The sequence below is a fragment of the Lutjanus erythropterus genome, chromosome 13, assembly GCF_056507025.1.
Source record: "Lutjanus erythropterus isolate fLutEry1 chromosome 13, fLutEry1.hap2, whole genome shotgun sequence".
NCBI lineage: Eukaryota > Metazoa > Chordata > Actinopteri > Lutjaniformes > Lutjanidae > Lutjanus > Lutjanus erythropterus.
The window spans coordinates 23268670-23294939 of NC_139329.1; the positions used below are offsets into that span (position 1 = coordinate 23268670).

The 26270-nt window shown below is 39.4% G+C and overlaps 1 protein-coding gene across 2 annotated transcripts; it reads right to left on the bottom strand.

Annotated features, from left to right (window-relative positions):
• Positions 1–793: 793 nt before the first annotated feature.
• On the bottom strand, positions 794–25840 carry gas2a (growth arrest-specific 2a). Of its 2 annotated transcripts, none has more exons than XM_084733794.1 (8): positions 25601–25840; positions 19685–19846; positions 16376–16506; positions 9474–9615; positions 6669–6732; positions 6321–6531; positions 6124–6231; positions 794–1051 (listed from the first exon to the last, which is right to left on the bottom strand). In XM_084733794.1, the coding sequence occupies exons 2-8, from the start codon at positions 19827–19829 to the stop codon at positions 839–841; spliced, it is 1014 nt and encodes a 337-aa protein (XP_084589920.1). In that variant the 5' UTR covers positions 19830–19846; positions 25601–25840; the 3' UTR covers positions 794–838. The 2 variants fall into 2 exon arrangements, with proteins under 2 accessions (XP_084589920.1, XP_084589919.1); XM_084733793.1 differs by having other exon boundaries at positions 9474–9618.
• Between the last annotated feature and the right edge of the window lie 430 nt (positions 25841–26270).

Consider the following 26270-nt stretch of genomic DNA (forward strand, 5'->3'; position numbering starts at 1 on the left):
TCAGCCAAATAAAACAATAAAGAAAAAGCCATAACATTTTATGACCAATATTTGGTTTCTTGGAGAGATCTGGCAGTTTTTATAAGAATACCATATGGTGAACAGTTAAAAGATTTGGTAAATTACATTTCTTTGGACAGTAAGGTCGGCTTCCGCTTTTTCATCCATTGTTATAGTTAAAATTCAATTTACAACTTCAGTGAGGTGTCCTCTAGAGCCAGCCTGTATTCAGTGTACTGACAGGCATTTAGGGTGACAATGTCAGCTAAATGGCAAGTTAAAACAAGGGGGGTAATGTCTACTTTCCTTCAATTATTAGCATCTTAAATGTCTTGAAACCTCCACCACTGATTTAATTTAATTCAGAAAAAGTTCTTTTTTTTTAGCATGTATAACAAACATAGCCAGGTACCACAGGCCTGATTGACTATATAAAGGAGCAGGTGTGCTAAAACCTGAAAAATTCTATCTACTCTAACTGATATATTGCTTAAAATACAACTTTACAAAACCCAGTTAACACAGTTAACTCATTATATTGCAATGCAGGACATGTTTTTCAAAGTTGTTTATAGGTAAACTGAATAAAATGCATTGTTAAGGGCCCATTAGTGTGATTCCAGTCTTCATCTGCTCACAAACATCAACTTGACTTTTAATTCTCTTTGACAGAGAGAACAAAACCGAAGCATCACTTTCACAAGTGTGCTGTCTATGTATGTAGCATCATATGTATAAAAAGAGTGATATGTTACATGGCCACATCCATCAGGCAGTAACCTATGGCAAGAAGTCTCCTCTGTGTCTTTTATTAATGTCAATTTACAGTCTCATGTCTTCACTTTTTGCTGCGGTAGTGGGCTGCCACCACCAGGTAGCTGTCAGGGGTGAGATCCTTGATGGTGGGGGACTTGCTGCTGCTGACAGGGGACGTCTTGCCCTCCACCCGCGAGATTTGGAGCATCCGGCATGGATCGTGTTTCAGGAGGTAGCTCTCAAAGGTCTCCCAGCCTCCACCAACACGCACCATCACATGCTTGTTGTGCAGCATCTGCAGAGATAAAGAAATCGGATTACAGTGTCACTTGTGATGTTGGTGTGTCAAAGCTGAGCCCTTTCTTCTATAGGACTAATGTCATTTCACTGATTAAGGCTTTGGTTCTCAGGCAGAGGTTGAATGAACAGTTAAGTGTGGCTTTGATGTATGAGGTTGTTGATTGATGTTGGAGGCCTCAGACTGGTTGATATCCCTGGAGGGACGCTCTCTCTGTCTCTCATAGGGCTAATGCCATGTTGAGCAGGCCATGGCCAAGCAGAATGATTGATTCATCTCACTGTTTTATGTCTGGAATTACATAATAAACAAGACTAAGGCTATAAAAAGTATTAATACTCAATACCATGTGTTTAAAATGATGCAATAGCCAATTAATATTGTAAGTACTGAGGCTATAAGAAAATTCCAAGTCCTCATTCAAGACTTTATTTCAGTCCATACTGTCCTGCCTGAAATCTGACATGCAGCAAAACCAGAATCAGTGTTCCTTTAGTTAATTTTTTCTGCACCAGAACAATGTGCAGGTTGTTAATTAAAAAAAAAAGAAAAATATTATCCTCTCTTTTCTGCCTGAGTTTTCCTTTCTGCGAGACTGTACCTTGGCACAGCAGTGATTGAGCTAAATGCTAATATCAGTGTAATAATGTGCTCAAAATGACAATGCTCACAAGCTAATGCTGAGCAGGTATAATGTTTACCATGTTAACCATCTTAGTTTAGTATGATAGCATGCTAACAGTTGCTAAATAGCATTAAACACAGCTGAAGCTGATGGGAATGTCATCAGTTTTGCAAGTAGAGTCATAAGCAGCGTTGGACAGTTAGTTAAATAATCACAGAAGTTATGCTGCTGTATCGCTGTGCATAAATGCATACACAGCGTCTCTTTTCCTGGGGAGACGGAGGACTGACTTTACCCCCTGCGAACCATCCACTATTAAACAGAATGTTATGACCCATCTGCCCACCCCACATATTATCCGCAGTGTCCAGGGTTGTAATTGCAGTCCGTGTGTCACTGAGAGGTTGTTTCCACCACAGCCGGAAACTGGACAGCTAACAACAAAAGGTTTCTGGGTGTCAAGAGTTGTCTGGATCAACAGTAAGAGCACAACAAGGCCACAAACAAGGTACGAAGGTAGTATAGTAATACAATAAGTAAGATAACTACTTTTGGTACCAAATTATAAGACAAGTAATATTATTACTTTTTAAAGGAGTAACAAGTAGAAATTCACTTATTATGCATATTATGCTATCAAAGTCAGTAGGATTCATCCTCTGGAGACCATGAATGTGTGTACAAAATTTCATCTGAATAGCTGAGATATTTATCACTCTGAACTGAGGAGGTTGACAAACTGACTGACAGACAGGCTGCTGCTGGCATCCCTAAAGCCAGCCTGTTAGCATGGCCAAAAAAAATATACAGAAAATGGCAATTTTATAAATAATTAAAAATGACTGTATATGCTCAGCTTAATCATTCATTTGCTTCAAAATAATGCCACCTGCCACATCAGGGCACATTCTCAAGGTTAGGTACCATGGCAACATTGGCCATTATAATAAAGAGAAGAAGAAATAAAAGGCTCTGATATATTGGATGTTCAGACACTCACATTCCCCAGAGGCTGTGGATATCATCCCCCCACCTCATTAACATGTCATTACACCTCAACTAAAACAAGCTTGTTTACCGAATGCCCTTCTCAGAAGAAATACTGAATAAACACGTTACTATTAATACCATTAAGAGGCTATATTCACTTTTGAAAACACAAGCATTAGGAGAATGATTCACACAAATGCCAAACTAAATGGTTTGATAAAAAGGGTAAAGTACCTCATGAGATTGTCACCTCAGACTGGTCAGATATGAAGCTTCCTGCCCTCCAGCAACATTCAGCACCATTCAACATTTATAAGCCTCTTAAAAGAATCAATCAGGAGGGCAGTGGCGGGGCACTGCTTCCAATCACCAGCGCCAGGCCTTCAGGCTTTGTGACTGTGGATTTAATGGACCTGTGTGGTGCAGAAGGGTTTCAATCACGCTGCTTTGGGACCAGACCCTTGTTGGAGCCCATTCCCTCGTCAGCAGCCCAGAGAAGGACAGAGGCCGGCGGCTGAGCTCGGGCGGCACTTCTCACAAACACTGTGATGTCACTCTGCCCCTTTGTTGAGGCTACAAGCACCTCATTTATTCCAGGAGCTGAGAAGGTCACTCTCTCAGACATGTACAGATAATTGTGGAGTCTCGTATGTGCTGCATGCCTCTGTTGTCCTCGATCCATGGCGGCTGTGACTCGGCCTTACTGTATTCATACCTTTTTACTGAAAGCAGCTGTTGGGGGTGAAACCATCTGAGGAATTTTAATTAAAGCATCTTTGCTGTGAATAGTTCTGGCTGAGAAGCAGAAGAACAGAGGCTTAACATTTGCTTTGGCCTGTTTAAATGATGTATCTCACATACTCTGTGACTAGCACTAGTACATGTGTAATTTTGTGAAATTTTACTTTTCTTTATTCAGTGTGCATACAACGGCTTGCACATGTCTGTTGCATGTCTGGTTTTCTCCCTTTTTCTCAATTTAAGGGTTTTTGGGGGGGATTTTTTTCTTATCTAAATCAATAATCTAAGCGTAGAGGGAGTTGTTTGCAATAAAAATGTTTTCCGTGGGTCCTGAAAAGTCTCAAATCCCATAATCTGAATTTTAGGCCTTAAAATGTTGTTTAAAATATTGCATAATGACTTACATGCGATTCTGACAGATTTTGACTTTAACTATTAATGCAAATATGCAGCCTGATCAGAATTTCTGAGCCCATCCAGCTGGCTTCATGCTCCACCTTCAAGTGTGGACAGGACAAGAGGTTACATTACATGATTATTAGTTAATTAATAAGAGATTGCCGTGTTTTTTGCCAATATGGTTGTGAAATAGGTCTTGTTTAAACCTGGAGCAGCCCTGATCGTAAAGCCTTTCAATGCAAATTTGTGTTCTGGGTATATATAAATAAAATGGACTTGACATTAAAGGTAGTGTAGACTAGTGGTTCTCAAATGGAGGTCACACTGACAGGGGATCCGTGAAAAGTTTTCTTATTAATTCCCTGAAAATATCAGTATTTTTTCCCAATTTATTTACGTATTTATTTTTTAAATCAAAAATAGGTAATATATTATGTTCTAATCTAACAATCTATACCACTGAATAAATATATACTCAACAAAAATATAAACACAACACTTTTGTTTTTGCTCCCGTTTTTCATGAGTTGAAGACTTCGTCTGTGCACATGAAAGGCTCATTTTTCTCAATTTTTGTTCACAAATTTGTTAAAAATCTGTATCAGAGAGCACTTCTCCTTCACCAAGAGATTCTAATTAGCTGACAAGTGTGGCACATAGAGATGCTGATTAAACAGAAGGATTATTGTACAGGTGTACCTTGGACTCGTCATAATAGAAGGCCACTCTAAAAATGTGCAATGTCACAACTTCTCCCTCGTGGGAAAAACAAAGCTGGTATCACCCACTGATCACCTATTAAGGCTGGAGACGGTTCTCTCTACAAGGCTCTGGTGTCAAGGCAGTCGGTCAGAGATCAGTAACAAATGACGGTGATGAAAAAAAAGCTAAGGAAATATAATAGGGGGCATTCTCAACATAGCTTCATTAATATGGACAGGAGGCCAGAATGTGTATGTTATGTACATGTATGTTAATTTGGGTGTTGACATGGTGCAAATCTTTTTTAATACATGTTGAATCTCACTCTAATGGGATCTCTGCTGTATTTTCTACCTCGTCCCTGGCTGAGGAAAAACTACACACTACAGACTGCTGTACAGCAGATTGCACTTCTCACCATTTGGCCTTGGTTGCTCAGCAACACAAAGAAGACTGAAGCATTCAGTCATGAAAAAGGCATCAAATGATGATAAATTCAGATTTAAATTGTTTTGCTGTTGTTCCTGCAGGGAGTTAGAGTCTTATTGTCTTCATTAATATTTTAAAATAAAAACAGCAGCTTTTTTTATCCAGACCTTACAGTAAGTGAATTTGATTTGATTTGGTTGAGATTTGACATTAGTAGTTGTAATATAATGTGCTGACAGCAGAGGACACCCAAGAGTAAACTGTCTTTTGAACGTCCTCGCATCCTAAACGTACAGACAGTCGGCACGAATCACATTCTTAGAGGTGTGAATCCTGGTTGTGGGTTGCCAAGTAACCAGCATCTCAAGGGGACCAATGCTACTTCTCTAATCTCTGTTAGACTCCATTTATCTTTCTCCAATAGCCTTTATCCCTCCACTCAGAAAAAGTCGAGTAACACTTCCTGGGCTGATGGATTCAACGTGATCATAAGATGTAATTAATGCTGCAGCCAGCACTGGGTGATGTAGGTTAGTAAAATATTTTCAGAGTAATAACTTTGTCATCAGCTCATATGGGAATGTGTGGATGTTATTTTCTTTTTACAGCCAGTGAGCCACATTATGTTTGGCTCAAGATGGACATTGTCGGAATACCATTACCAGTAAATGAGACCTCACAGAAAAGCAAAGGCGGTCTCTCCACACACAATGGGCTACTTTCATCCCAAAGCCAGCCTCAAGTATCAACACACTGCCATATGCTGTGTGAATGGAGAGGGTCTCCACTGCAATGTGAGACCTTATTGTTGTCAACCCCAAACCGATTTTAAAATTAATAGAAAGGATGGCATTGGATCAGGAAAAATATGAACTTGTGTCATTTTTGTGAGGGTTTTCTCTGTCCTTGTGTTATAAAATATATCAACCCAGCAAAACATGAAGAGTAAGAAAACACATTTAACCCAGATATATTTTCACCAGCAGTTCAGTTTGTAGATACTGGTGCTTTGCCTAATTATTATCCAGTTTGCACTTTTCTGTCAGAGGGACATATTCTACTTCTTACTCAACAACATTTACTGGACAACAGGGTAAGCTGAGTCAATGGGTAACAGAAGCCTCACCACTTCCCATCACTATTCAAATTTTCTAACACCAGATTCTGCATACATCAAACTCACCCGGATAAAAAGCATCTTCTCCCCAACACGGTATCGGCCCTGTGACTGTCTCTCTACACAGAATTTATTTGGACATCTGCAGGGGGGGTCATCGGCGATGTGTCTGACCTGTAACACACACAGATAAACACATTACAGATGTTTCCACCCTGATCGAAAGTAGAAGCAAAACCAGAGGGAAACTACTGCGAACTTACAGCGTCATCCAACAGCTTCCCTGTACTTTTCTTGCTGGAAGTAACTTTGGTTGGAGTAGGAGAAGGGGAAGGAGACGGGGTAGGAGATACAGAAGGAGATGGAGGCAGGGGCTGAGCTGGTGATACAGGTGACGGAGGTGGTAGAGGTGCTTTCTCTTCTTGTTCAATCTCTTTCTCCAATTTTATAAGGCCAGGAGGCTCCACGTTGTACCTTGACCAAGGAAACAATGAGAAATGTCCTTCCATTAGTGCAAAATTTTACACCCTAACCCAATTTTTAAAGTGTGGGAAAATAGTCACGGATGAACTAAAATGAAGAAAGAGAAAATAGAAAAAGCAAGCCCATACCGTGATGCTATCCTTCCCAACTCTAAAAGACAAAGGCACACTTCTCGTGGCTGCTTATGAAGAACTGCAAGAAGAGATCAGGCTTTAGCATTGGGTAATTACAGTATATAGACATGGTGTGTGGTAAAAGCAATGAGTGGTGATGAGTGGCAGTGTGATGGTGAGAGGCACACAAATGACAATGAGTACCATTCAGACTTGTGATGTATATAAAGTCTTGAGGTGTTTATTTTAACCTCACTGAACGTATGATCATAGTGAGATTGGATGCAAGATGTAGGCTACATGTGACACACCACACCATGCATTATAGACAATAAACATCCACTGCATGATAGCAAACCTGGTGTTGTTACATCTACTGCTGAACTGATAAATCCATCCAGAGAATGAAAGAGAGAAAGAAAAGAAAAGAAATAAGGACAGAAGACAAGTGTTACTGCTTTTTAAATGGATAGTTATTGCCTGTAGATGTCGCCCCTAGTTTGGAGACAGAACGCAATCAATGTACTGCTGTGGGCGAGGACAGCAGCAAAAGGCATTTTAGCCAATTAAAAAAAGGTCCACCTTATAAAATCAATATCAGCTTAAGTGAGCTATATATTTAGAAAATTTTCACTGCTTTACTTTGCTGTCAGACATCCTTTTCAGTGGGGAAACCACTGTTAAATAAGCCAAGGTCTCTCCAAACCAACCAAACTCCATTTGTAAAATGAATACTTTTACCTCGCAGAACATGGGAGTTGTTGTCTACAGCTGCCTCCATCTGTTAGGTTGTTTGTGTTTATGGTGCAATTTCAGTGTCTTTAAAGGATAGTTCAGATTCACCAAAGTCACACAGTAACACAGACAAACTAATAGATCGAGGAAACAGTAAACCAGCTATTCCTGTGGTCTGCGAGGTAAAATTACTGATTTTGCCTGTTGAGTTTTGTCGTTTTGGTAGAGCGATACTTTGCTTATATAACAGCAGTTCACCACAAGGTTGAGGAGTATTTGGAATAAAGTATTTAAAATCCGTATTTAAAATACAAAATACAAGTAACTGTATTCTATTACAATTACTCATAACACAACCAAAATGGTGATGTTCTGAATGATTCTTGCCAACCCTACAGATTTCCCCAGGAAACTCTTGTTTTTCATTGCCCTCTCTCTTCACAATTCTCCTGTATTTCTCTCTATTTTGGACAAATGTTCACACTTTTTTCCTTTTCATAGTCACAACCTGTTTCTGGCACTGTACAACATGTATGAGCCCTACAACTTCAGTACTCTAGTGTACTCTAGTACTCTGTCTCCACACCAAACCAGACTTCCTGGGAGGAGAAATTCCCATCTCTTTAGCAAAATTGTATGGGAAATTTTGTTAAAATTTTTGGTTTCAAAAACCTTTCTATATTTGAGATCTCACAGTTGACAAGTGTGTTCTGAATACAGTTATTGTCTTCAAAAATTGTTTACTTGAAAGGATTGCTTTATTTGTTTTTGTGTTATTTGCTCTGAAATTCATATGAAGTGAAACTGTGTGCATGTAGTGCAGCTGTCACAAACTGTCACATAAAGCAGGTTTTACCTACATTCAGAGTATCTCAGACAAAGGGGCTCAGTGAGACAATTTTGGAGCATTACAAAGCTCCAAAGTATTTAAAATATGCAATTTGACTTCAGTAATCTATTGGAATATGTTACAAATTACATTTCAGGGCATGTATTCAGCAATCTGTAGTGGAATACATTTTAAAATTAAGCCTCCCAACATTGGTTTCCTGCTGTCTGACAGAAAAATTAAGCACTGAAAATATTCTAGATACAGCATTCACTTAAACTGATATGAATTTTTTTAGGTGGACCTTTTTTAAAGGGGCTATAATACATTTTGTTGCTGACTCCATCCTCAGCAGTTCATTGCTCAGCTTCTGTGCTGGTGCTCCTCTCTGCTCCTCCTAACCGGTGGCATGAAGACCAACATCTACTGTAGCTAATACACTCTCAGTAAGTACCTCATACAACCCAACATCAAATAATCCCAACTATCCCTTCAAGTATTTTCACAACATTGTATATCACAATTACGTGTCCACTACATGTGACAGTGCAGCGTTGATAGATGACTGTGTGTGTGTAACTTGGCCTTCAGAAATGATTTGCATAGTTAAAATTGCTTAGTGATGGTCCCCCAGCCATTAGTCAGATATTACAGGAATGTGTGAATATTCCAGATATTTCTGTCATCAACAGGGTCACATACTGTACACAAGATTTCAGTCCAAGCATCTTAACTGCGAGCATATTCCAGTGACATAACATGCAAAAAATCCTTGCAATAAATAGAGAGACACACTGTAGATAAAACACTGAGTGAGAATGAGGAAGAGCGCAAAATGTCCCTAGTCCAGGCTGAGGAAAACATTTGCATAGCGTTGGCCTACTTTCTCACCAACTCACACCCTTCTGTCTGTGCTCCCTTTGTTTTGCACCAGACATTTTGTGTATGTATTCAAGATGTGGTCAGGTAGAGCTGCTGCCATCGCAGCGCTCCCAGCTGACTGACTGCTGCCCTTGCGAGCTTTGTGTGGATGTCAAAGGAGCCTGGACACGTGAGCCTCAGAGGGGAAGCAGAGGGAAGCAGTCCAACCTGCATGATACTCAACCTGCACAATCACGCCATTCACAGAAGATAGAAATCTGAGTCCCTGGCAGTGCAAGTGACAGCCAAAGCTTGACTGTGCTGTATCACTGTGAGGAAACTGATGCCTGTTTACAGACCAGCCTGTTTCTGGCACTTTGCTGTTATGCACTCACCTAAATCCTCTGACTCAAACAGACATGTTTCTCCAACTCCAACCTTACGACACCAGGCCAGGAAGTTGGCTGTGTTGTCCCGTGCAAAAAAGGAACCGGAGGGAGCGCTCTGCCGACACGGTATCCTCAGAGAGGGAATATTCTGCTGGAGACATAAAAAAGTTAAAAATGAACCTTAGATTAAGAAAATCCCCTGACTTCCATGCATGAAAAGTAGTTAAAAGGAAAATCTGGTGCTTTTCATGTGGATGTCCAGTCAGCATTGATGGTAAATGAAGCAATAAATTCCTCAGTACATACTATATTGGCAGAGTTCTCCTGCTGTGTTTTTCCTGCATCTGGTGATGTCACAATGATGTGACAGTGATGTAGTTGGCATCAAGGAAGAAGTTCTGACTACTTCAGCTTGGATTTCTACACCCAATTTCAATCTGATCCCTTCACACTCCCACTGTGTAACTGAATATAACTGTGTGGACTCACAATTGTCAACACAGACGGGGTAGTGTATGAATTCAGCTATGGGGCGCCCTCACCTTTCTCTGAGGTGAGTCGGGAACTTGCATCATGATAGATATTGTAATTAAATAAATATTTATCTAAAACATAATCTTAAACACACCATTGACAAATATGTCTATGTCATTACATTCATGACATAGTAAGCTTTTGAATGGTACATTTTTTAGTTGAATAAATCAAAACTCATTGCTACTTTGGTTGCATTTTTTCAATCATGTATGCACAAAAATAGTCTGTTTGACATAAGGCAACACACAACTAATATTTGTACTGATATGCTGTTTCCTCCACCACAAAAGTGGTGCTGCACTTGCGAAGAGTGTGGTTTGTGAGTCTGCATCAATGCAGACTACTGTCTGTCTTCAACATGGCGGACTTCAATACAGAATGTATAAAAGGAGTGTATAGATAGGGGGAGGTTATGGGGGCCAGACTGGAATTGGGCCCTTGTCTCCATCTCTAGGTAGTGTAACAGCTGAAACTGTGACATGTACATCTGACGGTGCTGTTTTTCGGGAGTTAGTTGGGTGGTGTTCATGTGACTGTTGCAATGATTCTGAGCTCCTGTTTACTTTTGCCTCTCAACTCATGTGTGATGTTCAGGTTACACGTAGCCTGTATTTTGCTCATTTAATGATAAGACAGTAGCTTTATAACCAGGTTTTGGTAAGGTTGATGTGTAGCTCATGATAATAAACGACAATTATTGTAGAAACCTTCGCACCAGTGTGGCTGAGTGTTTGGTTATCATCTTCAGCTAAGCTAACTCAACCAAGTGACACAGACCCAAACTGCTGCAGCTGCCAGGTGACATGCTAGATGAGTATATTTGTCACCTAACACTATGTTTTGGCCAACAAAGTAATAGCCATAGGCCAGTGTAGTGATACACAGCAACATGGGAGTGGGTGTCAGAAGTCTGCACACAATATATCGTGGTATATGTGAGCCGGCATGGCTCAGTGGAGAACTCAGCTTTCTTAGTCAATATTGCACACACTGAGAAATGTATTGCATCAACTGATCACATTTACCATCGACACTGACAGGACATCCACACGCAAAGTGCCGTATTTTCCCTCTAACTGAACATGAACTTTAACTTTGTGTTTGACAATTAGAAAACAAACATCCACTAGAGTGACTTGTGCAGCCCAACCCCCCGAATTTCCATCAAAACACAGAGCCACACACTCTTTATCTACACTGATTTCTTCTCCATCTGCTGAGGCTCTGGTTTCAGCTCAGAATCAAGGACCTTTTCCATACAGATCAATATAGGAGATGGCGGGACAGAAAACCAGGGCTACTTTACCAGGCCTTCTATGATTTGGGATCAAATGACATGCTTATGGGTTTCAGCCCCCACACGGTCTGTTCGGGGAGATTTATGTGCCTTGCTGTGGTTTTATACAGGATATGTGTGTCTGTGCTATGAGAAAGGTGCGATGAGCTCATGCTGGAACTATGCAGGCTTTTTGTGGGTATTTTTCTTTTCTTTCCAGGCTCGCCTTTTGACTTTTTCTGGGATCCTTTCTGTTGCTGAATTACTTTGCATTCCTGGAGAAATAATGTTGACCACATTGCCAGCATTGTTTGATCTAACAATCGGAATGATAGTTCTGTTATTATTTCTGTGGTGGCGGCTGAATTATCTGCACCTTTACATTTGGAAGACGTTAAGCATGAAAGGATGGGAACTAATAATCAGGATAAGGAAGTACTTTCTGTCATTTTGTTTTACTCAGGAATATTACATACTTCATCATTTATGTTGACCTGCAGCATATTCTCAACATCTCTACCTTCACATCTGTAAACTTTAAAGGAATAGTTCAACATTTTGGAAATAGGCTTTACTTATTTGTGCTTTCTGGCTGAAAGTTGAATGAGAAGATGACACCACAGTCACACCTGTCTGCTAAACATGAAGCTACAGCCAGCAGCCAGTTAGACTAAAAAAAGACTAGAAACAAGGGGAAACAGCTAGCCTGGCTGAGTCCAGTGGTTATAGATCCACATACCAGCATCTCTAAAGCTTGGGGGGGTTATGTGCCAAACTATTTCTGATGCAGTCTGGCTGCTTGCCTGGCAACTAGTCCCACTAAACTAGTTGTCATTTTTGGAACGGATTAAACAAACAAGATAAAGTGCATTAAAAGTGCTATAATAATCTGGATTTCAGGCCTCAGAGTGTGCTTTTAAATATGTTCCTGGGAAAATTTTGAACTGATCAACTGTAACAAATACAAAACAAAAACCAGCATGGAACAAATAAGCCTGGACTCAAGTTTTACTTTAGATCCTTTGTACTTTTTTGCCCATATGAATATTAAATAGGAATTAAACTTCAATCATGGTGGACCTAAAAAAGTCCTTAAAAGTCTTGAATTTCACTTGTTGAATCCTGCAGAGAGCCTGTACTTAATTAGGGGGGAGATTTTATACCTTTCAACAGAGCCAGGCAGGCTGTTTCCCCATTTCCAGTTTTTGTGCTAAGCTAAGCTAAGCAGATGCTGGCTGTAGCTTCCAATTCAAAATAAAAATATGGGAATTGTATTGTGTCAGTCTTATATCGGAAAACAAATAAGCATATCTCCTAAAATGTCAAACTTTTACTTAACATTTCCATGGTATGGCTGCATATTTAACAGATAATGAGTAGGCAGTATTGAACTTAGCATATGGAAGTGATATGACAAGAAAGAAATATTGTCTCCACTCATCTGGAGTTGATATTGATTGATGTAAACACGTGGGAATACAGCATCTACACAGGGATTTATCGTCTCTCTCTGCTGGAATCACTTAGTCCAACTCCGCGCACCAACTTATAATGAGGCTTCAAAACAGATGGAAGTTCTCTTTAAAGTGGTAAAATGTGATTGTAAACAACCACAGATTATAAAATGCCGTGATAAGCTGATAAAGCAACAATTGTTTGACATGAATTATAAACTTAAAATGACACAAGATGAGGTACAGTGTATCAGACATGCATAACATGATTAATCTTTCATGGCTTATTAAACTGAGAGCGCTTAATGCCAGCGACGAGGAGCTACAACTAGAACAAACAACAATAAATCATGTTTGCTATAAAACATCATAATCCAACTTTGTTTGCCTGAGTTGATCAGGGTATCTGTCTCAGGCCTCCTCTGCTGTGTCTCTGTGTTGGCCTCCATAATCAATAGGGTCCTCTATTTCAGTCCCTCCTTTGCCGTCCCACGGTCACTGACCTCAAGTATTTCCACACATCTGTGCTGCTACACTCACACTGAGATCAGGAGACCCACCGTCATCAGTGCAGCGATGCCTCAGTGCAAACATCAACAACTCTCACTAAAGAGCCAACAAAGGAGTCTTTTGCTTCCTTTCCTCTGGACAGAAACATGCACTAAATCACCGTTTCCCTCTGTCAGAACCACGTAATCCCACTGAGCACCAGACGTCAGTGCGATGTGTCAGAAAGTATTAAACATATGCACATACATTCAGCACAAAAAACTGACACAATTCTGTTTAATTTTAAAACGTTTATGAAGCCAGATTTTAGTTTAAAGGACACGCTATAAACACCAGTTCACCAACTTAACTTAAAAGTTTATTGTAAACAGCTTACACACAAAATTTGTGTACAGTAGACGTTTTTGAGCCAATAAGTCTGATTTGAGTTTTTTAACCAGTTGAGTTAAGTTAACAGAACTTGAGAAAACATAACAAACAAGCTTAAGCTATTAAGTTGAACCAAGAACTTTTCAGTCACGCTGACGAACATCACAAACAAATTAAATTTCTTTTCACATTTTCTCAGTTTGAAGAGTCAGTTCTTCATTTCACCGAAAGAATTTACAGCTGCAGCTGCTCCTGTTGGAGCTACACTGTTTCAGCGTTGGCACAAAGACAATATGTGAAACTGCTCCCCATGAGAGTATTAAATCTTAAGTGTAAGGGAATAGAGACTGAATTCAATACTAACCTTCATTATGGTTTGTAGTGTTTTCATTATTTCGAAAACAAAAAAAATGACTTATTTTAAAATGCATAGATACACAGCAAGGTTAGCTATCACATATGTTTTCTTCGAACTATAAAAAAAGAAGGATTTCAGGAGAGTTTTTACTCTCAAAAGTGCTGGGAAGTCTGTCAATATGCTGCTCCTGCTCTCTAAAAGTAAACGCTGTGACTCATTTCAAATAAATTGAGTGTACAAGAAAATAATAAGTTGGTAAAAATGCAGGAAATGGCTGGCTTATGGTAAAGAAAGCAAACCATGTATGTGTTCAGCATAAGTTGTTAAAACTTTTGTTGTAATAATATGTTTTTGTTATCTTAAGTGAACACAAATGATTCTTTTTGTTCAACAAGAAAATCACATCATATAAACGTAAAAACGTATACAGATTTTTACAACCAAATTTTAAGTCCATTCAACGATCAAGATATATGCACAACGCATACTTTTGTAATTGGTCTTTCACTAATGATGCTACATGGCTTTATACATTTTAGTAAAATAAACTCAAAAATCAAAACGTGCTGATATAGCACAAAAAAAATCAAAATCTTACAAGGGATGAATGTTTGTGTCAAGTGAGCATTAAGAGTTCATGTTATTTTGACAGTCCTGAACATTTGTATAAAATCTACACAACTTCTGTGTCTTTGATAAAATTGGTGATTACAGTGCGGTCAGATACAAATCAGCTACATACTGTGGGATTTTTCTGTGGACTTTTATAAACTGGACACAAGTGGAAATACAATAAAAATGTTTTTTATTTTTACTGAAGACATCAAACCCTCTTGCAGCAGCTCTGAAGCTGATATAATCTCAGGATTTGACACCCAGTGGGTTTGTTTTCTTTAGCCTTGACCCAGTAAAACATACTTTGTACGGTTCCACAGATTGCTTCGGTCAAATTACAGCAACATGCAAAGTTAGCCTTTAATCTTATAAAATTCATTAAACCTTTTCTCAAGGCTCACAAGAAATGAACATTTAATGTAGTTCTGCCAATTCTTACAGGGGATATGGGGCCCCATCAGTTAATGTGTCCTTGCCAGCCTTATTTTTTCTTTTTTGCCAAGTTTTTTTTTTTTTTTTTTGCCCTGCTGAAGGCTGCAGGCCCCATCCCCCATCCCAGTCTTTGTGCACTGCTGTCTGACATTGTGGAGCTCCGTGCATAGTTGGGATTCATTGTCACTACTGAGCTGACAAAACCAATCAGCAAGGGTGGACATCAAATTTAATGCTATTTAGTGTTTCTCTATTACTCTGCAAAGATTATGATAGGAACACTTAGGGATCTTACATATCTTAGCGATGGGAGGAACTCCACACATATAGATTTTTTATGTTATTGAATGAAACCTAATATCAGGGTATAGCTGTTTCCTGGCTCAGTAAGAGTCAATAAAGTCAATATAGCAGTCTGGTTCCAATTAATTATTCAGAAAAACAGGATTTCAAGGGATCACTTATGTAGCAAAACAGAAAACATTTTTTCCAACCAAAAAGAGCAATTGTTAAAATATTTGAGGCCATGGCAATGAAGTACAAATACTTTGTCACTGTACTTAAGAGGAGTTTTCAGGTATCTGTACTTATTGAGTATTTAATTTTGACTTTTTTCTTTAACTCCCTACATTTTAAGATAACTATATGTACTTTCTACTCCTTATATTTTCAAAATAGGCTTGGTACTTTAGTTTTAATGCATTTGAAGGGAATTATTGTTTTTTTTTTTCATCATTGCACACCATCTTCCTAACATCAAGACTAAATTCAGCCTAAATGGATGGAAACAGTGCATATGACAGCATGGCAGACATAAGAAGATGAAAAACAACAAAAACATGTAAGGAGACGAAACAGACAAGAGGGAGGCTTTACTGCAGCGAAAAGGTGAAGTTCAGTTAGCTTTGCACTAGGGCTGAATAATATGCAAAAAAGTGATTATTTTGCAGATATTGCAGTTGCAATTTGATTAACAATAAGTGTGATGAAGAAGTTGAATCAGTAATACTTTTTTTACCAGGTTATTTTTTATATAAGTATCTGTACTTCTGCTTCAGGAAAGAATGTCTGTATTTTGCCACTTCTGGTGGCAATGGAGAAAACTGATGGATTAAACATGGATGTCTGTATTTCACATTCATTCTCATCAAACAGGACAATTGTTAAAATAGTGACAAAAAGATCTAATAAGTTACTGTCTGAACGGTGGTTCCCCTCTCAGAATTAATTGTCTGTCGAATCATTCAAACTAAAGTGAGTCCAGGAACACTTTCAGCTGAGATTTGGCTCCCAGATTAGTGCTTTCACTGTAAGTGTTATCATACTAGACTACTGTAATCCTAGGTTTTCTCTGTACCTTGCTGTTGCCATGGGCAGACAGGCCTCCATTACTTTGCCTGAACTTCTCCTGTAGTGTCTCAGCCAGCTGGCACAACAGGAAGCCATTGTCTAAGCGATCCATGAAGCTCTCGGCGGTGATTTCCAGACCTGACCAGGGGACACATAAAGAAAGCAGAGAATCCAGCTATAAATTCAACATTAAAACACTCATTTTGGACTATATATACAGCATAAGGAAATAAAATTTAATCTCCAGTCCTTTCCTGGTTGAAGCTGCAGTGTTATTGACTCTCAGAAACTGCTTGGCTGATTGAGCTTGGCTTGTGCTGCCAGGTTTAGGCGGCTCCGCAGAAGCCAAATGTTCAAATATTACAACATGACTTGAAGGGATCTTGGGGGATTTTCTGGTAGTAACTACACCATAGGTTGGCAAAGACAAGGTCACATGAAAAGGGGGCATCTGATTGTGCCTCATTATGCTGCACAGTTGCAGAGATAGATAGGTGATCAACATGTGGTGTCCAGTTGACTGACTTCCAGAGGACCATTCCTTCTTAGTTAGATCATTGTGAAATAGGAGGTGGTGGCAGGGGGGTGTCTGTGGAAAGAAACCGGAGAGATTTTTTTTTTTTAATCCCCTTTCTGTTGCTTATAGGAGGAGGGGTCTTGGGGTTCGACATTTAATGAGTTCCAAATGTTGTAATTCAGCCCAGAAAAGAGAGATTGAAATCTTGAGAAATACTCAGTGAGCTCCCGTCTTATATGCTCAAACCTTCTCTCGCTCCTCGCCGTGTGAGGAAAATATATTCCAGAGGGCTCTCAGAGAAACGTTTAAACTCAAATACTCAGTCCTATAAATTGCTCAGTCACTCCAGCTTCCCATCACAACAACAATATGACTCATCGGTATAACCAAGCATCCACCTCCCACTCAATCAATGGACTCATCGTTACACAGCTCCGCTCCTCCTACCTGCAACTGTGAACCCCGCTGAGCATGTTAGACACACAGAACATGGCTTAAATCAACACACTGGTCAGATACTGTGTATTTCCTGGAAACACATGTGCATCTAAAGTCCTTTTTTTCTGGCATTGATCCCTCACCACAGCAGACCAGAGGTTTCTAGCTCAGCTGGTTCCACTACAAACACACAGAGTGCCAGAGATGACAGGGAAGATACTGAAGTTGTTTTAAGTTGTTCACACACAAACGGGAGTCAGTTTCAGGAACTTAATTTGCTTCGAGTTGATTTAGACATGATAGTTGCACTCTATCCGGTCTGCCTCCTGTTCTGTAGAGTAACTCCCAGCCATTAGATGAACAATTTTTACCATATTAACTGCAACCGTGTCAAATATTAAAGTACACCGGCCTTTCTTCTTAATGGTCACACAGTCTTTAACAAATATTAAATTGATGATAAAATACTGGAACTACTCTATAGAAATTCAGTTGCTTAATTCTTACATTGTAACCTGATCTGATGGAGGAATTGTAAGAATTTGTGTTTTGCTAACAGGTACATTTTTGAGTTGATACTGGTTGGTCAGTAGTGCCACAGTTAAACCTGCCAATTTGCATCTTTCAGTTTGCCAAAGTGTGGCCCGCAGGCAAAGGGCAGCCCTCAGGAACGCTTTCACTAGTCTGTTTAATGCACTACTCAGCAACTGCATCAAGCTGTCCCCCCTACCAAACATCTGTCAGATTAATGACAACTTGCAGAAAGTTCCCAGTTGTGTAGTAATTAGCAGCACCTCACAAGTGGCGCTCTGTCATCAGGGCTAGTGCTGTTAGTTTCAATTTCAAGTTACCAGTTTCAGCTGACGACTCTGCACTTACATGTGGAAGTGGAGTGGAAAAGCCACCACAGAAAAAATACACGTTTGTAGAAGGAAAAAAGGAAGTTTTAGGAAGAAAGGATCAACTATTACTGTATCAGGACCAATAAACTAATCTTTTCTTCAAATAAGTAAGTTTGTTGCTCAAGCAATTTAATGTTATATGTCATTATGAAAACCATCCTAAATCCAACAACAAGTTCATGGGTTTTCCTGTGTGGCCCTCAATCATATGCTCACTCTCTGACAGAATCAGGCACTATGGCAAAAATGCTAGTCTGCTCGTTTAGGTTGTGGGGAAGAGAGAGTTGAAATAGAGTCGATTTTTGGGGAAACGCAACCCGATGTCATGTAGCAGTGGTTTATTTTGTGTACGCAGTTTCACAGTTTTGGTCTGGCTGCAGTTATACTGCAAAATAGTGACATCAAGACGCTTCTTTTGCTGTGTTTGAGAGAGAGCGTGCAGCTGTGGTGAATCAAAGTACAGGCTGAGTGGGCAGAGAGAGCGGTGGTAATGAGAAAGCCAATGACTCAAAGAAATAAAATGCTATTTTCAGGCACACCTGAATCTTTCTGAATGTGGCCAAAATTGACACCCAGTCACCAAAACTTTGATAACTTATGTTTTAGAGGAATAGATTGAAGTAAGTCTTCAGCTTTGTCTCTTTTTTTACTGATGATAACTGTCTTAGCTGTCAAATATACATTTTTCCCATGCTCAAATAAACCACACTGTGTCTATCAAGTAATAAGCTGAAATTTAACTTTATTCATACACATCCAATTGAATATGAGTCACTATTTTCAAATCAGATCCTCAGAGTGCTTCATGCATTTGTTTTGTCTACTCTGCTGAAGAAGTCCAGCACACAGGGTGATTTATTATACAGTAGCAACCTTGCGCAAAGCTCCTGCTGATGTTCCCTCTGCTGCTTTAAATCCACCACCGGCTGCACATTACTTGAGAACTCTTAACGACATCCATTATTCAATTAAGGCGAATCTATGTGAGAGCGTGTGAAGATAGAAATGAGTTCACACATTCTAGTGAATTTAAAATAGTTTGTAATGAGGTTCAGATTGATTCCAGTCCCCTGCAGAGGTGTTTACATCAGCAATACCACTTCAATTAATGTTGAGGATCAGGACATTTTTCAAAGACAGAGTTTCGAATGAATCAGCAACAGCATGTTGTATTTGTTAGAAAAGTTAGCAAAATTTATGGGAAATTAATAATTTACCACAAAATGATGCACTATGGTACAGCAAGATAAAAACAACCTGCTTATGACTCTAGCAAATACATAGTTAAAAAAAAAATCAAAAATACATAGGCCCACTTAATCTGTGTAAATCAATACTGCAAACTGGACTCAGTTGAAGTAATTTACAATATACAGTGGAATAATCAAAGATATTTAGGAGGGCAGGATCACCAGTATGTGCTGGAGTCAGATGTGTCATGCATTTATGTGTCGTTTACCGAGAATATTAGTGAGCCACAAGGCAAGGTCCTCCTTCATGGGCAGCAGGCTGGCTTCATGTCGACTGGCCAGCCACTGGTGATACTGCTGCATGTCTGTGAGGCCGGGGCCACTGGGCTGTTTGGGGCTCAGGGAGCTGCACATGGTTCCCTACTGATGGCCTGAGGAAGAGGAGGAGGAGGAGGAGGAGGAAAGAACACAGACAGTGAGACAATGTCAGCCTTCAATGTGAGTTTGCAAAGGGAACCTCAGACATGTCTATATGTAAAAAATATGACACAATAAATGCAACATCAGTGTAAAACAATATAACAGATCTGAAGTTTTGTAATGTTGTAACTGTGATGCAACATGCATGGAGACTTTTTGTGTTGGTTAAAGTTATTTATATTTCCTGTTTGGTTGCTGGGATCTGGGGAGTGGCTTATTGGGAGTGATGGCTGACATGGCTGACTCTTTTTCCTATCTGGTTTGTTTGAGCTTTGGTTGCTTTGTTTTTCATTGTCTCACCTGAACACACTCACACAATAAAAACATTACTGATGAACTGACCTACATACTTAATTTAGTGGTCTTGAATAAACTTATTTTACTTTAAAGAGTCATGTGTGGTCTCCTTATTTTGTCCTTGTATTTCCAGGTCTACATCAGGGCTGCAAATAATGATTATTCTCATTATCTAATAATCTGCCACTTAGTTTCTTAATTAATCCATTATTCAACCAGTCTACAAAATGTGGAAAATGTTGTGAATGTTGAAAAGTTCCCATTATAATTTCCCAGAGGATGGTGTTTTTAATGTCTTATTTTCTTACCAACCACAGTCTAAAACCTAAAAATAGTTGACGGTGATATAAAACAACGGGTTAATCAATCATTTCAGCTCCAATACTACTGAATAAGAAGTTTTAAAGGTTATAGTATATTATGATAACATTAGGAATCACTCATGAAAATAAAGACCTTTTGAACATTTGTGTTTTACATTTATGATATAAATTAATATTCTCTAATAACGGCTGACATTCAGGCTCAACCAGGGGTTGAGGAGGATCAAATGAATAGAGGAGATCTGAGCGTTTTTGTCCTCCTGGCCAAATCCTGGTTTAGTTTACAGTTCACCTGATGACATGAGACATTCTCATGAACCCTGACAGCACAGTTCCTGTGTGTCTCTTCGCTGGACAAGGGACACTTTTATACTTGCCAGACTCATACAGTGGAACTTCTATTCAACAAACAGCAGACAAACAAAGAGTTCCTTCAGAGATTACCCTGCAATCCATGATACAGTCCGTCATGATACAAATCAATCCAGTCAGCACTGCAGCAGGCCTCACGTTACAGCCTGATCTCACATCAATATTCAGAGCAATATTCAACAGCTACTTAGTAAATGAGACATTTCTCACAAGTCTTTTCCAATAATGTGCTACAGTAGCTGTGCCAAAGCGTTCACTGTAACAATCTATAACGTGAAAATCTTTCACATTTCAGTCCAGTGTCACTCCATTAATGGATTTGCTGCTGAGACAAGTGAGTAATTGACAAAACAACTGGGCACCAGATGTGAGACCTGAGCAGAGTAACGACACACGTGAACAGCTCTGCAGCTAATATTCACAGTTTAAAAGGACGGGCGCTGCGATTAACTCACACTCGACACGCTGACATGGAAAGAGGTTATGTCATGTGGCCATACAAAACACAACTTCAAAACATAGACATGGTGGCATCACAAGGATACTGAGGACTCCAAGGGATGTTTACTGAGGGACTTCATTTTAAGAAAATAGAATACGGAGGAGACGGAAATAGAATACAAATAGGCTGACTCATTCAGAGTTGTTCAAAAGTTGTTTTAAAAAGTAGTTTGTAAGGGGGAAGACAGTTTATTTTTGGTATCAGTGGACAAAAGATCCATTATAACTTTTAAGCATACTGTGGTCTGAGAGAAAACTAGACTTCTGCTCCTGCTTTTGGCTTTGTTTTCAGACTTAAGAAAATCAAGCTCAGCATAAGTTCAATCAGGAAAACTATCTTTATGCCTCATTCATTCACAACTCTCTCCTGTTTATTCTGACTCAGCTGATCATGGGTGTTCACTTGTCAGTTAACCAACCAGATGTTACTGTTGTCAGTTGTCATTTCAGTGCAGAATGGTTGTGAACCTCGTCCACCCCATTCACCTCCAGTTCTTCATATCCAGTGTCCAGGTTGAGCTCATCAGAAGTCCACTCCACTCATCATATCCTGATCTTCAGCCATCCCTTCACCACCATAGACTCCATCAGGGGGGTTTACTACATTGATCACAGCTTCTCTACCCCATTATGCATGATGGCGTCACAATGGGGTCTAATCGTCAAAGACTTTCCACATTTCTCATCCAGATTGTGCACATGTCAAATAAATATATTTTGTACACTCAGAATGAAGTCTCTTCTGATTGGAACATAGTCGGCGGTGAGAGACTTTGGCCAATCACAGATGTCAGTATTTGATGACCTGGGAACGAGGGCAGGTTCAAACCCAAAGGTACAGTTCCTAAATCATGCAAGGATGATACTTTTTTTTTCAGGTTTCCAACTGGTCTGGTTTGTGTTCACGAAGGCAAAACTTAAAGCTTGAGGATTTGTGCGTGCTGTTCATAAACATATTAGGACGTCAAATACCAACCTTTCTGGGTTGGTGAAACATCCCAAGAACAGCAGAATAATAAGGGAAGAATTTAAAAATACAGGCAAAGGGGCATGTCCAGAGTTTTTGACTAAGGTGGCCCAAGTGGGGCACTAACTTATGCAGGGGTGCCATGAAGTACATGCACACACCTGCATGCACACACATGCACAGACACACATCAGAATAACATTCATTTAGCATAAATAGCATTAATGACACTAATTTTAATTTCTGTTATACACTTGAATTACTAACAATATGAGCTTTTTACATTCCTGTGTTAAACGTTTGTATGTAAAAGATAAAAAGTCCTACTAATCACAACAGAGTGGCACTATACAAATATAATATAAAGCTTTGATACTTTATTCTTTAAGTTCTAAAGCAAAGCTTTGCAGAACTTTTGCAGAGCTAAGCTTTCTATCTCTATCCTCAGGCTATGAGACTCCTTGAAAAAAGCTTTATTATATGATTTATTTCTCACACATTTATCTGATGGCTGTACATAGTTTTTTGTGTATGTTTTGTATTTTGTAAGCCTGTATTGTAAAATGATCCATAAAGTAAACAGGCGACAAAAGAAAGCAATGCACTTTTGAGTGGAACTGTGGGGTGACACAGATCTGTGATATGATTGATTTGAACTTATGTTCTACTGTGTCCTGTCTGTTTCTTTCTTTGCTAAATTCTTTGTTCGGGGTGTATTAAATAAACTTGAGTGGACAGAATTCAATGCACATGATGAAACAATGAAATCATTTTGTTGCACATGAAATAGTTTTCCCTCCAGCCAGGACACAAGCGGGAACATCTGACATTCCCTGTGGTACGCAAATAGCAACAGGATATTTGATGCAAATTATAAGACGGGCTTAGCCAAACAAGGAAGCAAAACTACCACGAACAATTAGTTCATAGTCTGTGATGGCTGAAAATGTCCTCCGAATACCGAGGGAGTGTAACACAATGTGAGGAATCTGACCTTTAAAGCTGTGTAACATTTCAAGGTCCTCCTGGAGTTGGCCGTAACCAAATCACACTGAGATGCAACACTGGACATCAGGACCTTGATGTTCAACCAAAGTCGTCTTATCTTTGTGAAGACAAGAGCTCCTCGATGTGCACACACACTAAACTCCGGAGCTCGGCACTCACACACAGGTGCTACATTCACATGTCCACTGTGGTGCAGGCTGACGGACAGAACAAGGGCACTGGGACAACTTTTCATGTCTCACAGGACAAGACCCTTAGCCCTCTATGACTGTTGACTTAATATCTTTGGTTTGGGGACAAAACAAGACATTTGTGGATGTCATTTTGAGCTTTGAGAAACACTGATTGACATTTTTCACCATTTTATGTCATTTAATATACCAAATAACATATTAATTAATCACAAATATAATCGGCAGATTAATCAGCATTGAAAATAATGATTAATTCCAGCTCTATTTTAATATACTTTATATTTTACACATTATAGCTGTCCAATGAAGAACCTTTGTCTCCAAATTTTGTGATTTTGAGTTTTTCAGATTAACTGAATGACAGTTCTCCTACATCTTAACCTGAATACATAATTTAAAACCCCTTTGGATTAGATGAAAAATGCATTGTCACAAAGCTTTATGGAAAAACATCTGTCTATGGACAACAGACTCTATTGCTCTTTTCAGGGAACTGATCATTTATCTTGATGTAAATCTTAGTTCAAAGGCTGTATTCTTCTCAGCAGGATCATGAACTGACATCATACTGGGTTTCTACCTCTTTTTCCCAGGAAAGAGTCCAAGAGAAACAACCAGCTGTTGTTAAACATACCTGGTTCCTCTCACCACACTGCGGCCTGACCTCTCCAGCTGCAGGCCAAAAACACAGCCAGCACCACCACTCAGTCAGACTTTATGCAGCATGTGCTTCATCTAGTGATGATATTTTCAAAATCTGACAGTATAGAGTCAGGGAATGAATCAGAAAAACATAAACTTCATTGTTCCGAGATATTCAAATATTTAGACATCCAAATATACATTTTCTCAGTCTGAAAGGCCTCATGACTTCAGTGAAGTCGTCATAAACTGCCACGGTTAGCTACATATTGCTCCAGGAAAGGCATATGGATGGGAATTTCGACTGCTGAATCACATCAATTAGAAAAAACAAGAGTGGCTCTGTCCTGCTAACCCCCGCCAACCTTCATGCCTTTCTCTCCCACAACAGTAAACTGATCTAGAGGCTGATTTGTCCATTTCAACAAGGGAACTCAGCATGTTTCTACTGCAGATAAGAGCTGTTTGTGTTGTGACTGAGTGTTGTATTCAGGTATCAATCGCATCATCAGCTGTGGTCAGGAAAGTAGAAAGTCTGCAGCAGAAAATATCATCAAAAGCAGATTATTCTTCTATATGATATAATACAAAATATTTAAAAAGCCTACAGCACAAAGCTTGTTTATATAGCCACAATATCAAATATACACATTGTGTTTATTAGTGCAGCACATGGCGTGTCATAAATCCTGAGCTTTAAAAATTTCAAAATCTATGAGGCTGCCCCAGGCCCTCATTAAAAGACCTCTGCATTGTAAACATCTTCACCATCAATAAACAGAGAATGTGCCAGGATATTGACAGATAGACACACTTTTTCCAGCACCACAGGGATCTTGTGGTGCTATTTTTGAATTTAATGCACTAAATTGGTTTTGGACCGAGATGCATTGGCCACTTAAAACACTTGGCAGCAGCACATTTCATTTACAAGTGTAATAAGATTTTAAAGCTGTCTCCTCCTTTACAACTGTCACAAATAAAAACAGCCACAACAGACATTTCACCACTCTGTCTGCAAACTGGATCAAGGGAGGACGCCTGATGAGTTATGACTGAGATCCAGCTGAGCAGCCACTAATTAAAACCAATGAAATGACTGAGAGCTGCAACTGAAGAAAATATGTCAGATTCTGTGTAATTAAAGATGCTTTGAACAGAATTTAAGAGAAATGAAAAAAAAAAGCAAAACTTAACAGACAAGGATTGAGACTTAACTGAGCTAAAACTTTTAAATCAGCTACAGAGGATGACATTATTCTTCAAAGGGGCTGTAGGGTACAAGTTACACCCCCGGCCTAAAATAGAATAAGCATGAAAACATTCAAATATCTTACATTAATTTGACAACAGAAAAGCAGCAGTTTCTTGCAAGAGTCTAAAAAAGCTCTGTGCTCTCACCCTGAGGGTTCAGCTCGCTGGTGCGCACCTTCCTCTCACTCGTCCTGTGAGCTGCTGCTGGATCCCTTTTTTCATGCTTTTCACAGCGGTGCACCGACCCACAGGTTAGACTCCAAAAACACTGAACCAATGTGGACTGGGGAGGTCTTTCTCACTGCGCATTTGCACAGGGATCTGACTGCACACACACATGCACACACACATTTACACTCACAGCACGCTGCCTGCTGCTGCTGCTGCTGATGGGAGGGAAGTTTGATCCCGCTGGCACTGCCTCCCTCCTCTCCTCTTTGTGTTGCCTAAATATGACATTTCTGGACTCAATTCAGCAGGTCAGCCCGAGAAATTCAATCCTTCGATACACTTTGATTTAATGGATTTCTTTTTCTTCTGCGTCTGCCCACGTAATCTGATCCATCTGATAGACTCTGACTATGTCAAATCTACATTTATGTTTGCTGTAAGTAGCCTACTAAATTGGAATGACACACTTTAGCAGTTTAAAACAAATTCATGACAATTACTATGTAGCAGAAATAATCCAAATATATAGATTATAAATAGCCCTGTTGTTAGAAATGCATGACTGGAAGTTTTCTTATCCCATCCTACAAGTTAGTGAGACTTTGTTTTTACAACATGTTAACCAGCAAATAAGCATTAAGAAAAC

Excerpts from the sequence above, each read along its gene's own strand:
- gas2a (XM_084733793.1), bottom strand. The coding sequence starts at position 19,829 with ATGTGCAGCTCCCTGAGCCCCAAACAGCCCAGTGGCCCCGGCCTCACA. Across the intron at positions 6,532-6,668 it reads TTGGGAAGGATAGCATCACG|GTACAACGTGGAGCCTCCTG; the intron begins GTATGGGCTTGC and ends TCCTTGGTCAAG. Across the intron at positions 6,232-6,320 it reads GGAAGCTGTTGGATGACGCT|GTCAGACACATCGCCGATGA; the intron begins GTAAGTTCGCAG and ends TGTGTGTTACAG.